The sequence below is a fragment of the Oncorhynchus keta genome, chromosome 4, assembly GCF_023373465.1.
Source record: "Oncorhynchus keta strain PuntledgeMale-10-30-2019 chromosome 4, Oket_V2, whole genome shotgun sequence".
Taxonomy (NCBI): domain Eukaryota; kingdom Metazoa; phylum Chordata; class Actinopteri; order Salmoniformes; family Salmonidae; genus Oncorhynchus; species Oncorhynchus keta.
In genome coordinates this window covers 55,077,917-55,091,796 of record NC_068424.1, presented here as the reverse complement: position 1 = coordinate 55,091,796, position 13,880 = coordinate 55,077,917, and the positions used below count along the sequence as shown (strand labels likewise).

General features: G+C 43.7%; 1 protein-coding gene across 2 annotated transcripts in view; it reads left to right on the top strand.

Moving 5' to 3' along the window:
- Positions 1-13,880, top strand: part of LOC118378590 (phospholipid-transporting ATPase ABCA1-like) — a 51,702-nt gene that overhangs the window by 10,517 nt on the left and 27,305 nt on the right. For both annotated transcript variants that reach the window (XM_052510495.1, XM_035765573.2), the window contains exons 2-5: positions 4,551-4,661; positions 5,372-5,465; positions 7,811-7,952; positions 8,165-8,283. In XM_052510495.1, coding sequence (XP_052366455.1) covers positions 4,596-4,661; positions 5,372-5,465; positions 7,811-7,952; positions 8,165-8,283 — 421 coding nt within the window. In that variant the 5' untranslated portion in view covers positions 4,551-4,595. The remainder of the gene's footprint in view (positions 1-4,550; positions 4,662-5,371; positions 5,466-7,810; positions 7,953-8,164; positions 8,284-13,880) is intronic.

Below are 13,880 nucleotides of genomic sequence, written 5' to 3'. Positions count from 1 at the left end.
GTATATTTCCCGTTATGGCGTCTGTGCGAGCATGGGCAACGTCATTGAGGCCATCTCAATTTTAAAGTAGTACATTTTCTTCTTCTACTACTTCTATGGTAAACAAGCTGAAAGGTTACATAGTGCACACTTAAATCACATTTAATTGGTCACATACACATGGCTAGCAGATGTTATTGTGAGTGTAGTGAAATGCTTCTAGATCAGACAGTGCATCAGGATCTAACAGGTAATATCTAACAAATTCACAACAAAACCTAATACACACAATCTATTAAAGGAATGGGATGAGAATATATAAGTATAAAATATATGGATGAGCAGTAACAGAGCGGCAAAAATGAAAGAGATAGAAAATAATAGATAGTGAAGGATATAGTATATACATGTGAGATGTAAACATTCTTAAAGTGGCATTATTAAAGTGACTAGTGATCCATTTATTAAAATGGTCAATGGTATCAAGTCTGTAGGTAGGCAGCCACCTCTGTGCTGGTGGTGGCTGTATAACAATCTGATGGCCTTGAGATAGAATCTGTTTTTCTATTTATCTGTCCCAGCTTTGATGTACCTGTACTGGCCCCGCCTTCTGGATGGAAGCAGGGTGAACAGGTGGCTCAGGTGGTTATTATCCTTGATCTTTTTTGCCTTCCTGTGACATCGGGTGTTGTAGGTGTCCTGGGGGGCATGTAGTTTGCCCCCGGTGATGCGTTGTGCAGACCGCACCACCCTCTGGAGAGCCCTGCGGTTGTGGGCGGTGTAGTTGCCGTACCAGGCGGTGATGCAGCCTGACAAGATGCTCTCAATTGTGCACCTGTAAAAGTTAGTGAGTGTTTTCGAATGACGAGGCAAATTTTTTCAGCCTCCTAAGGTTGAAGAGGCGCTGTAGCTGTAGGGCCTTCTTCACCATACTGTCTGTGTGCGTGGACCATTTCAGTTTGTCGGTGATATCTACACCGAGGAACTTAATACTTTCCACCTTCTCTACTGCTGTCCCGTCGACGTGAATAGGGGGGTGCTCCCTTTGCTGTTTCCTGAAGTCCACGATCATCTCTTTTGTTTTGCTGACATTGAGTGAGAGGTTATTTTCCTGACAGCACACTTGGAGGGCCCTCACCTCCTGTAGGCTGTCTCATCGTTGTTGGTAATCAAGCCTACCTCTGTAGTATTGTCTGCAAACTTGATGATTGAGTTGGAGGTGTGCATGGCCATGCAGTCGTGGGTGAACAGGGAGTACAGGAGAGGGCTGAGAGCGCACCCTTGTGGGGCCCCAGTGTTGAGGATCAGCGGAGTGGAGATGTTGTTTCCTACCTTCACCACCTGGGGGCGGCCCGACAGGAAGTCCAGGACCCAGTTGCACAGGGCGGGGTCGACACTGCAACCTAGATTGTGTTTGAACAGGTATAAAGACAAGATTGATGATTTACTGCCACCTGCAGTTATGGAATGTTTTCTCACAAGTATAATTCATTGGCTGATCCCTCCTGGTGACCTGGAGGAATTATGCGATCCTTCCTTAACCCATAGGAAGTCTCACCCAGTTGACTTCTTCAAAATGTTGAATGTGGTGCACATGCTAAAACAGGCTTTTGTGCACTAGAGTCCTCTATTTCTGTGTAGCCTACTCACTCATTCACTTATACCCATGCTCCATTTATTGGGTTCATGCTGAGACACTTTAAAAAACATTATTCTACCTTTATTTAACAAGGCAAGTCAGTTAAGAACACATTTTTATTTTACAACATTTACATTTACATTTAATTCATTTAGCAGACGCTCTTATCCAGAGCGACTTACAAATTGGTGCATTCACCTTATGACATCCAGTGGAACAGCCACTTTACAATAGTGCATCTAAATCTTTTAAGGGGGGGGGGTGAGAAGGATTACTTTATCCTATCCTAGGTATTCCTTAAAGAGGTGGGGTTTCAGGTGTCTCCGGAAGGTGGTGATTGACTCCACTGTCCTGGCGTCGTGAGGGGGTGTGTTCCACCATTGGGGAGCCAGAGCAGCGAACAGTTTTGACTGGGCTGAGCGGGAACTGTACTTCCTCAGTGGTAGGGAGGCGAGCAGGCCAGAGGTGGATGAACGCAGTGCCCTTGTTTGGGTGTAGGGCCTGATCAGAGCCTGGAGGTACTGAGGTGCCGTTCCCCTCACAGCTCCGTAGGCAAGCACCATGGTCTTGTAGCGGATGCGAGCTTCAACTGGAAGCCAGTGGAGAGAGCGGAGGAGCGGGGTGACGTGAGAGAACTTGGGAAGGTTGAACACCAGACGGGCTGCGGCGTTCTGGATGAGTTGTAGGGGTTTAATGGCACAGGCAGGGAGCCCAGCCAACAGCGAGTTGCAGTAATCCAGACGGGAGATGACAAGTGCCTGGATTAGGACCTGCGCCGCTTCCTGTGTGAGGCAGGGTCGTACTCTGCGGATGTTGTAGAGCATGAACCTACAGGAACGGGCCACCGCCTTGATGTTAGTTGAGAACGACAGGGTGTTGTCCAGGATCACGCCAAGGTTCTTAGCGCTCTGGGAGGAGGACACAATGGAGTTGTCAACCGTGATGGCGAGATCATGGAACGGGCAGTCCTTCCCCGGGAGGAAGAGCAGCTCCGTCTTGCCGAGGTTCAGCTTGAGGTGGTGATCCGTCATCCACACTGATATGTCTGCCAGACATGCAGAGATGCGATTCACCACCTGGTCATCAGAAGGAGGAACAACAACAACAACGGGCTACCCTGGCCAAACCCTTCCCTAACTACGCTGGGCCAATTGTGCGGCGCCCTATGGGACTCAATCACGGCCGGTTGTGATACAGCCTGGGATTGGACCAGGGTCTGTAGTGAGGCCTCTAGCACTGAGATACAGTGCCTTGGACCACTGCGCCACTCAGGAGCCCTAATGCGCCATGGTGGAGGAAAAAACTGTCCAGACTAATCAGTTCAGTTGGGTTTTTTATTTATTTGTTCCCTCAATATAAACATTCATTCAATCTATTTATTTATTAATTCTCCCCGACCAAATAAAATTGTATTTGTCACACATGCGCCGAATACAATAGGTGTAGACCTTATTGTGAAATGCTTACTTATAGGGCCCTTAACCTACAATGTAGTTTGAAAAAAGTAAGTAAGAAAGTAAGAAATAGGAACGCATTCTCCTTCTGTACCATGACGGTTTCATTCCCACTTAGCCTACAACAATTGCAGCCTAATGTAAGTACATATATTTAGTTAAATGACATGCTTCAGATGGTGATGATCACTGATCATTCAATAGCTTATTTCCAGTTTCAGTGTTTTCATATGCCTTTTAATCACAAGGACAAATAACCCTTGTGATTTGTAATTTCAATATCCTGAAAAGCCAGGAGCCTCACTAGCAGTCAAAACTGAATGATGCATGTTTACGATGCAAACAAAATATATTTTGTGCAAACTCCGATTCTTGCCACTTGGACAACTTAAACAGTTATCCATTTTGCGCAAATCTCATCCCTGTGACCCAGTGTTTTATCCCTCGTCTATGAAGTTAGGGCCATATATGTCCAGTAAAACATGGTGCAGCGAAACGCATGGATGTATTTATGTTGTTTACAATTGTGCATGTGAGGAAAGGCATGCTTCAGTGTTAACCGGTGCAATGATGTGCTCTCATCCCTAGGCAGGAATTCTGTCTGGCTCTGCTTCATGATCGTAGATGTTCTAGTTTAAACTCCGGGGGAGTTCATTAGCTAGCTACCCTGGCAATTAGCTAATATCCAGGTGAATGTATTGTCATCGCAACAAAGCAAATAGCTATCAGTTTTAGTTATGAGCATGGAGCCAGAGCCGCTTTAAACCATCTATCTACCTGTGCCTGGTTGGCTAAGTTGCTACACAGCTATAGCTAACGAACAAGATGCCTAGCTAGCAGCAGAGTCAGTCACACAGTTCATGGGAAAGGGGTCTAGAGAGAGATGGAACTCCAATTCTGACTGGGGTCATAAGGTCATCTGACCCTTGGGGCATATTTTTGGTCATAACCCCCCCAAGGTGGTTTATTTAATACTTTACATTTTTCATAAACAAATCTAAATCAGGTTTTGTGTTTCTGCATGAATATAGGTCATTTTGACCCAAACCAAAAACATCTAATTCTGCCTAGAGTAATTTGATACAAAATACTTTTATTTGCATCTAGGTTTCTCTGGAAACATAATCATTATCCATACCCCAGAGGGTGGAGGAGGGCCTGTATCAGTGATTCTGACCAGATATAAAGACCATCTGCAAAGATATACACTCCAAATCTGGACCATCAGAACCACACGATTTGTACTGACAGAACCACTAATAACCTGTAAATACGTCCCCTCAACCTATCCTCACTCTCATAAAGTCTGCTTGGGAACTGAGTGGGGGACACAGTGCAGAATAAGTTCCCATGTGAGGAGGACCTATTGGAGAGATGTTGTCAACTAGACAAATGACCCTTGACCTTGTACCTTTGAGCTGTGTGCTGGCTGGCTGGACTTTTTACCCACAGTCACCACTGCCTGTGTGTCATTTCAGTTTGGAGCTGGAGGGAAGCTTGAGTGGAAGAGGTCCAGAGTAGAGATGTCCATCTCAACTCAGCTGGGCTTGTTGTTGTGGAAGAACTTTACCTACAGGAAAAGGCAAACGGTAAGCAGAACATCTTTAAATCAGATTGTGTGAATTGGTGAAATAGGAATTGGGACTTTTTCCTGTGGCTCCAGTCCATTATTACTGTGCATACTACCTCTTCTATTACTTGTTATTTTTGACTTGACTCCTTTCATTGTTATTATTGATTAATGTTCTGCATTGTTGAGGGAACTAACAAGCATTTCACTGTACCTTTTACACCTGCTGTAAACTGTATGTGAAGAATACTTTTGATTTGATTTTTACAATAACTATTGTAAGCAATTCCCTTAACTGGAGGGAGATTTTACGGTGTATTAGATGTGAGACGTAGGCTCCTTTATTCAAGTAGTCAAAAAAAAAAGTTTTACAGGAAAATAATATGCTACATGCCCAAAGGGACAGAGCTGTATCTTAGCAGTGTTCGCTTTAATTGCTACTACAGCTTTGTCTCCCACCTGTGCTAGAACCCTGCCTCTAGATGGCTTGACGTGTGCTGGAGTAGCATCTCTCTCCGTCTCCTAATCCAATCAGCATGCACTTGATAGCCCTTGAACAGAGATGACTTCTGTTGCTGGATGTGGGTGTGCAACATTGGCTATTTTGAAGTGGGGGTTGGTTGTATTGATCGCTTTGCGTCTATTAGGAATGCAGTCCTAATAGACGCTGTCTTGTGACAGCTACATCATGCCTGTGTATAACTGGCCTTCTCTTGTTTTCTTCTCTAGCTCCAACTGCTGATTGAGATAGTATGGCCCCTGTTGATCTTCTTCATTTTGATATCAGTGAGACTGAACTACCCTCCGTACGAACAACATGAATGTAAGTATGATGCACCCCCCTCGTCATTGTTTACACACAGACACTTCTCCACATGACACTCAACTGAATTCCCCACCCCACACCTCGAATGGCTGTTCAACCACTCCTGTTGTTGTGGCCACGGAGGCATTTGTATTTGGACTCTGTGGATGAACTATGTTGTCGCATGTATACATATTGTACATTGCCAAAGACACAGGCCATTGATGCTACAGTATACAAGCTAGCAATACCATGCACTAGTATGCTACAATGCCATGTGCAGTCATTTATTCTGAAACTGCTACGTGCTGGCCACTCGAGTAAACCCACTATGGAGGAAAAAAAGACATACATTTTCACAGTCCAACAGCAGCCTAATCGTGTTGAACTGTTTATGATAGGTCCTTATCGGGTGTGTATGCTGGGTGTTTTATGCGTTAACTGTTATATGGGGAATATTCTGTCCTGCTAATCAATTTTCTGGTATGGGATGGCAGATATACCCCTGTTAATGGGGTTTTATCTAAAGCCTGACAGAAGATTTCTTCCCATCCCTTTACTTCTCCTGCATGAAGCCTCCGATACGAACATCACAATAGATCCAGTACTAATCACTGGAGCTTTTTTTTGTCAAAACAAAATGTCTCTTTGATTAGTCAAAACTGTACAAATATAAGTTAGATTTTTTTCTGTTTGATTGGACAGTTTGTTTGTGAGGTGGCTCAGATTGCCTGTGGACATATCAGTGACTTTATGGGGGGGGTTAGAGTTTACGATGCCTTTATTACTGCTCTAATCTCATTATCAAGGTTCTATATGTGAAAGCTGATAAAAGTCGCAAGGCCCTCGGAGACTATCTTTGGCACGGGTATGGGAAAAGCTTATATAATGGAAATGCACTTGCTGAACCAAAGCCTGTTTTCCCCGGAATGATACGCTAGAGAATTCTTCAGTTAATTATATCACTGGGATCAGTTCACAGAACAGGATCAATGAAGCTGCCGGTTACCTTCTCTTTGCTAAAGCAACTATTGTTTCTTTGTATGGGACTTGCATTCTTATTGATACTACTTTGTGTAATAGCCTACAAACCTGCTTCAGGATACAGTTGTGTAGGACAAAGCATTCGTATAGCTACTAATAACTGTTATCAATGGGATGAACACATCTCCTGAGAAATCTTTGTCTACGTCAGAGTATCCTCTTTCTTTCATTCCCGGAAGCCTGCGCTTTGTCCATCTGCCAGAAAGCAGAAGCATTAGGGGTGAATTGCTTTCAGTTCTTCCTAAAGTCTTGGTTAGGCACCAGGCACAGGGATACTTTTGGTGTGAGTCATACAGCACGTGGGTCTGAGCATGTTGTAACTTCTCCTACACCCCATAGGAAAGACATGGTCTTCCTTGCACAGGGCTATAGGCTATAACCTATTGCTTTTGGGGATGGATATTAACCATGAAAGAAATGTGACCGTGCAATAAGACCAAATACCCATTGCTCTTTTTGAAGATTTCAAAGCATTTGAGATGAATATGGTGCTAGTTTGGGAGATTTCAAATGGTTTCAGATTAATGTGGTGCTAGTTTGAAAACTGCCTAGGTAAATTGCATTTAGGATTCACATTTATCACCCACTAGTTCATTAATTCATCATCTTTATAGGCCGTCGATGACGATCACTCTGAAAGGCAATATGGCTGCCCTGAATCAGCTAAGCAATTGGCTATGTGGGGTTATCTCTTATCTCTGCTTTTCTTAGTAATGGGCCAGTTGGCAGGCCTCAGGTTTACTGATAGCGGGCCTACTTTTTTAACTCATCACACAAATACAGGCAAGCCTCTCGGGGGTGGGGGGGCACCTTAGGAGGGGACAAAGGTTGTACATTGTACTTAGGCAATCACTCCCTCACATTGATAAGGCCTGAGGCCGCAGTGAAGCCTTCAAGATGGGACAAGACGTGGTTATGCTGATGCTAGCTCATCCGCCACCAGCTCGATAAGTTAAGAACACACATCAGTTAGGTGTCTTTTGCGTAGACAAAAATAGAATTTTGAAACTCTGTAGGTGATGTTCAAAGACCACCTCAAGTAGTTCCGTCGGGTTGATATAGAGGCCATTTAAGTGTCTCAGTATCAGATCCAACGTGACTGGAATTACCCTGTGTTCTCTGCAGTCCATTCTCTGTAGATAGTGTATTGATAGACTAAATATGTCAAAAATGTCCCCCCAAAAGTGTTTTGCTATACAACCAGAGATGTGGTTTTGAATGTGCTGTATAAATGATTGAATTTCAAGCACCACAATTTGTGTCTTATGACGACTGTACAGTGACGTTACTGATGGTATATCTCCCGGTGTCTCGCTCAGGTCATTTCCCCAACAAGGCCATGCCCTCGGCGGGCACCCTGCCCTGGATCCAAGGCATCATCTGCAATGCCAACAACCCCTGCTTCCGCAACCCCACTCCTGGAGAGTCCCCCGGGGTCGTGGGCAACTTCAACGAGTCCATGTGAGTTCCACCCCAAGCTGCATCTCTGTATCTGATTTGTTTTTTAAATATAAAAACATGAATACACTTTATTTTATGATTCATCCGCTTAATAACATCATTGTTTACAAATAAAGAAATTGGTCACTTTAATGTTTCCTGTAAATATCCTGTTTATAACTTGAATTGAACTGATTCAATTTTATTCTGTGTTAATCTGTGGATGTCTGCAGAATCTCTCGTCTGTTCTCCGATGCCAAGAAGATCCTGCTGTACAGTCAGAATGACCGGAATCTGGATGGCTTTAAAGGCCTCATCCAAGCCCTGAAGACCCTACAGGCCAACACCAAAGGTAAGAGTCACCTATATAAACCATTGTTCACTGTACACATTACTACATTCACAAGAAACACCAGGGGCCTATTCATTTGAGTGGAATGTTCATGAACTCAAAGCCTAGAATAGACAGTATTTTCACTGAAGCTGAATCAAGACTCGTTCCAGGTCTACATAGTACATCTCTGTCTGCCCTGAACTTTACGCCCCGTTGGGCGTGCCCCGGAGAGTTACTGTACGCCCACGTCTGGGCAGAAAAAAGAGGGTTTACACTAATTCCCTTACACTGTGCTGACTCACAGCGGGACTCCTCCATCCCCTTTTGTCCTGTTCCAACCTGCCTTCTGGATTCTCCTCCTGTGCCTGTGAATGGCTGTGGATGGATAGTTATCATTTTAAAACTGATTTAATATTATACCACTTCAATTTCACACCCAGATTTCTTCTATAATGACATTTTATTTATGAGCACTTAGACAATGCTGTGTTTAGAGTGACAGTTGTGGCGATATGTGAGATGGTTTGAGGCAGTAGATGGCAGAGCCTCTCCTAACTGACAGGTCGCGGCAGGCCATTGGGAAAAGGCAAAAGGGGGATACCTAGTCAGTTGTCCAACTGAATGTATTCAACTGAAATGTGTCTTACGCATTTAACCCAACCCCTCTAAATCTGAGAGGTGCGGGGGGCTGCCTTAATCAACATCCACGTCTTCGGCGCCCAGGGAACTTTGGGTCAACTGCTTTGCTCGGGCAGATCGGCAGATTTTTACCATGTCAGCTCGGGGATTCGATCCAGCAAACTTCCGGTACTGGCCCAACGCTCTAACCACTCGGCTGCCTGCCGCATGGCTTGAAGGTATTCTCATATGCCATTCAAGATAGGACAGATTTGACGTACTTCCATACTTACTGTGTGCTGGGTTAATGGTGTGTTTCGCATTAGACAAAATAAGACTGTGCTACCTTAGTCAGGTGACCTTATGTTACATTAGCTTGGTTAATGGACTTTATAAAAGGATAAGCCTTTCATTGGAGTAGTATATCAACATACAGATAATACTTCAATTTCAAGGCAAATACAGTACTACTGTAATGAATTCGGTATTTGCCATGCTTGTGTATCCACTTTGGCTGATGGTAGAAAATGTCTGCAGAAGTATAATAGGTATACGCTGAGTCCTGGATAATTAGGTATACGCTGAGTCCTGGATAATTAGGTATACGCTGAGTCCTGGATAGTTAGGTATACGCCGAGTCCTGGATAATTAGGTATACGCTGAGTCCTGGATAGTTAGGTATACGCTGAGTCCTGGATAATTAGGTATACGCAGAGTCCTGGATAGTTAGGTATACGCTGAGTCCTGGATAGTTAGGTATACGCTGAGTCCTGGATAATTAGGTATACGCAGAGTCCTGGATAATTAGGTATACGCTGAGTCCTGGATAGTTAGGTATACGCTGAGTCCTGGATAGTTAGGTATACGCTGAGTCCTGGATAGTTAGGTATACGCTGAGTCCTGGATAGTTAGGTATACGCTGAGTCCTGGATAGTTAGGTATACGCTGAGTCCTGGATAATTAGGTATACGCTGAGTCCTGGATAATTAGGTATACGCCGAGTCCTGGATAGTTAGGTATACGCCGAGTCCTGGATAATTAGGTATACGCCGAGTCCTGGATAATTAGGTATACGACGAGTCCTGGATAATTAGGTATACGCCGAGTCCTGGATAGTTAGGTATACGCCGAGTCCTGGATAATTAGGTATACGCTGAGTCCTGGATAATTAGGTATACGCTGAGTCCTGGATAATTAGGTATACGCCGAGTCCTGGATAGTTAGGTATACGCCGAGTCCTGGATAGTTAGGTATACGCTGAGTCCTGGATAATTAGGTATACGCTGAGTCCTGGATAGTTAGGTATACGCCGAGTCCTGGATAATTAGGTATACGCCGAGTCCTGGATAGTTAGGTATACGCCGAGTCCTGGATAGTTAGGTATACGCCGAGTCCTGGATAGTTAGGTATACGCTGAGTCCTGGATAGTTAGGTATACGCCGAGTCCTGGATAGTTAGGTATACGCTGAGTCCTGGATAATTAGGTATACGCTGAGTCCTGGATAGTTAGGTATACGCTGAGTCCTGGATAATTAGGTCCTGGATAATTAGGTATACGCCGAGTCCTGGATAATTAGGTATACGCCGAGTCCTGGATAGTTAGGTATACGCCGAGTCCTGGATAGTTAGGTATACTCTGAGTCCTGGATAGTTAGGTATACGCCGAGTCCTGGATAGTTAGGTATACGCAGAGTCCTGGATAATTAGGTATACGCTGAGTCCTGGATAGTTAGGTATACGCTGAGTCCTGGATAGTTAGGTATACGCCGAGTCCTGGATAGTTAGGTATACGCCGAGTCCTGGATAGTTAGGTATACGCCGAGTCCTGGATAGTTAGGTATACGCCGAGTCCTGGATAGTTAGGTATACGCTGAGTCCTGGATAGTTAGGTATACGCCGAGTCCTGGATAGTTAGGTATACGCTGAGTCCTGAGTAGGTGCCGCACTCCTAAAACACTCAAATGAGCACAACAGATGTTAAAAACATACTCCAGCTATTTTTGAGCTTTTACTTTTGAAAAACAATATCCCATGTATAAATATAGTAATGTACACACACTTAAGGGTATGTGTGCATTTTATTTTATAAATAAAAAAATAAAATAAAAATCCTCATATTCAACTATGATCTTGTCTCATCGCTGCAACTCCCCAACAGGCTCGGGAGAGGCGAAGATAGAGTCATGTGTCCTCTGAAACATGACCCGCGCTCCTTAACACCCACCCACTTAACCCGGAAGCCAGCCGCACCAATTTGTCGGAGGAAACACTGTTCAACTAACAACCGAAGTCAGTCTACAGGTGCCCCTAAACCGGACAAAGCTGGGCCAATTATGCACTGCCCGATGTGACTCCCGGTCACGGCCCGTTGTGTGAGAACCTGGGATCGAATCCAGGTTTATAGTGACGCCTCAAGCAGTGCCTTTGACTGCTGTGCCACTCGTGAGGATTTAACAGGACTGAGCAGGGGTGCAGCCTTGGACACCACCCACTGGGAAGCCAGGCCCAGCCAATCAGAATAATTTTTTTCCCACAAATGGACTTTATTACAGACAGAAATACTCCTCTGCAAATCGATATCAGCTGCTTGATACGCCACACCTGTCAGGTGGATGGATTATCTTGGCAAAGGAGAAATGCTCACTAGCAGGAATGTAGACAAATTTGTGCACAAAATTTGAGAGAAATAAGCTTTTTGTACATATGGAACATTTCTGGGATTTAAAAAAATATATAATAAAAAGTTTGATTAAACAATTCAGAGACTTAAACTAATACATCAGATGACAAATATTTAAGGAGAGCGAATCAATATACAATCCCAAAATCAACTGTAACTGTCAATAGTAAAACAAAACTTAAAACGATGTTTGGGTGAACCTGAATCAAGAAAATGAACGGTGAAGTCGCTTCCAATCACAGTAGACGACTACTCCTCACCACGCAATAGAGACCAAAAGAGGAAATGCCCCCCCCCCCTGTTGTGCCATGTCATGAGGACACCTAGACCACCTATTGAGATGTGCCTTTTGTTAAGTAAATCATGTGATATATGAGATGAAAAGTAGACTGGAGTAGGACTTTAATTCAGAAGGTAATCCAGTGATATCTGATTTGAGCCTTTGCGAGTGGCAATAAAGATGAACGGTTATGCTAGGTCTTTCTCTTATGACATGGCTTTCATGATGGTGGCCACCTGTTTTAAAACACTCCCATTCATTTATTTGATTTTGCTAATCAGTTTGTGCTTCAGTCGGTCCTATTTACTAGTCTAAGCATGATATTGATAAACCAAGCCAGTGTAGTTTGATGGGGCTGGGGGATATTTGAATTGTGACTCATACCAACATGGCTTGGTTTATTGCTATGTTATGTGGAAGTATGAACAGTGATGATGTAGCATCCCTTCAGTATTGGTTGTTGATAACGTTCAGGCTCCTGAGTTCACAGTGCATGGACTATATGCCAATGAAGCACTTTTGCACAGCCACGGGTCTGATCAAGATACTCCTGATGACCCACGTTGATGATATCCATGAATCAGTCCTTTCTGAAAACCTGTCTGATGAGGCCAGGGGGGTTCTTAGAATCTAGTTGTTAGTTTGTACAGTAAACATTTCAGCTTCTTTGTGCGACTGGGGTCAAGTGGTTAGAATGGAGGATAGATAGTTGAACCGTTTTAACAGAGATCTGAAGCTGAATAAGCAAATTCCACAATAAATCTGATGTCAGCAAGTGTTTGCATGACCAAAATGGACTCTTTGAAAGGTTCTGCCAGGGATTGTGTGTTTCCCTCTTTTTATGCTACTGGTTGTCATTGAGTTTGTGAACAGAGCTTTGACCGGACTGTGCTCTCCACAAAGCCCTCACTATATTTTTCCATGTCATGTTTTTTTTATTTTTTTTATCTGAATATCATTTATTTTTGGCAGTGACGTCTTACTTTTTGGGTTCACTGTGGACCCATGGCTTAGTTGATTGAATTTGGCACTGTAAATTGTATTTATAATGGAGCCATCTATCTAAAAGAGTAGATAGTTAGGTCTCAATTTCTCAAAACAATTCTTTTGTGGGTTTGCATAATCTTGCATTGACTTTTGAAATGGCTTTGGATCCAGTGTATTTCAGGAAGTCTGATCTTTTTGGTGTTCTCAGAGCACACATTTTACAGCTTGATTCTAACTTGATATGTGGAAAATATCTAGATTGATTAATCTCACAATTAACAAAAGGAGCATGAACAAGACCTAGGGCCACCAATGTTTTGTCTGGCCGTCATGTAAAAACCAAGCCAATGGCTTACTTCCAGAGACAAAACAGGAATTCACAAAGCCGGTCAATACACTGAAGGATTTGTCAAAGTGAATTTGCTGAAAGGTGTCCTTGGGGGGCGTGGTGGATTCTTAATGTACTGTAACCAGTTGACAAATATTGATTCAATTGTCTGTCACTAAATTCTAATGCATGTTCATGGTTCATTGGCGTAAAATTTGTTGCTAATTTGTAACTCCTTTTGACAATCGTTTCTAATGATTTACAGGGGTTCAAGACAGTAAAACAAAATGGAGTCTGTCAGCTTTTGCAAAGGCTCCAGATTTTCTGAGACCCAATTTGACCCCCACCCCCTCACCTCGTCTGTCTTCAAACGGCCGTCTAGCTACTGTTCCAGGAATCTGCCACCTACTGTCCTTTTGTCCCCCTAACCCCCCACTGCTACCAGTACTAGTGACTGGACTCACTTCCAGCTTTTGTTCTTTGAAAGGGCCCAGGAGTTGAGGGAAGTAGCCAATGAGAGAGGGGGGAGGGGCAGTTAGCAGACAATTTGCAGACAGTTTGTGTATGATCCAGTGTTTTTCAGTGTGAATGTGCTAGCGGAGCGTTACTTTGGGGCAATTCCATGGTAACGGAGTAACGCTGAGACTCTAAAATGTATAAATCTATATCAAACACAAGCCATGGATTTAAAAGTTTAACAAACCATACAACTCTATGCACAA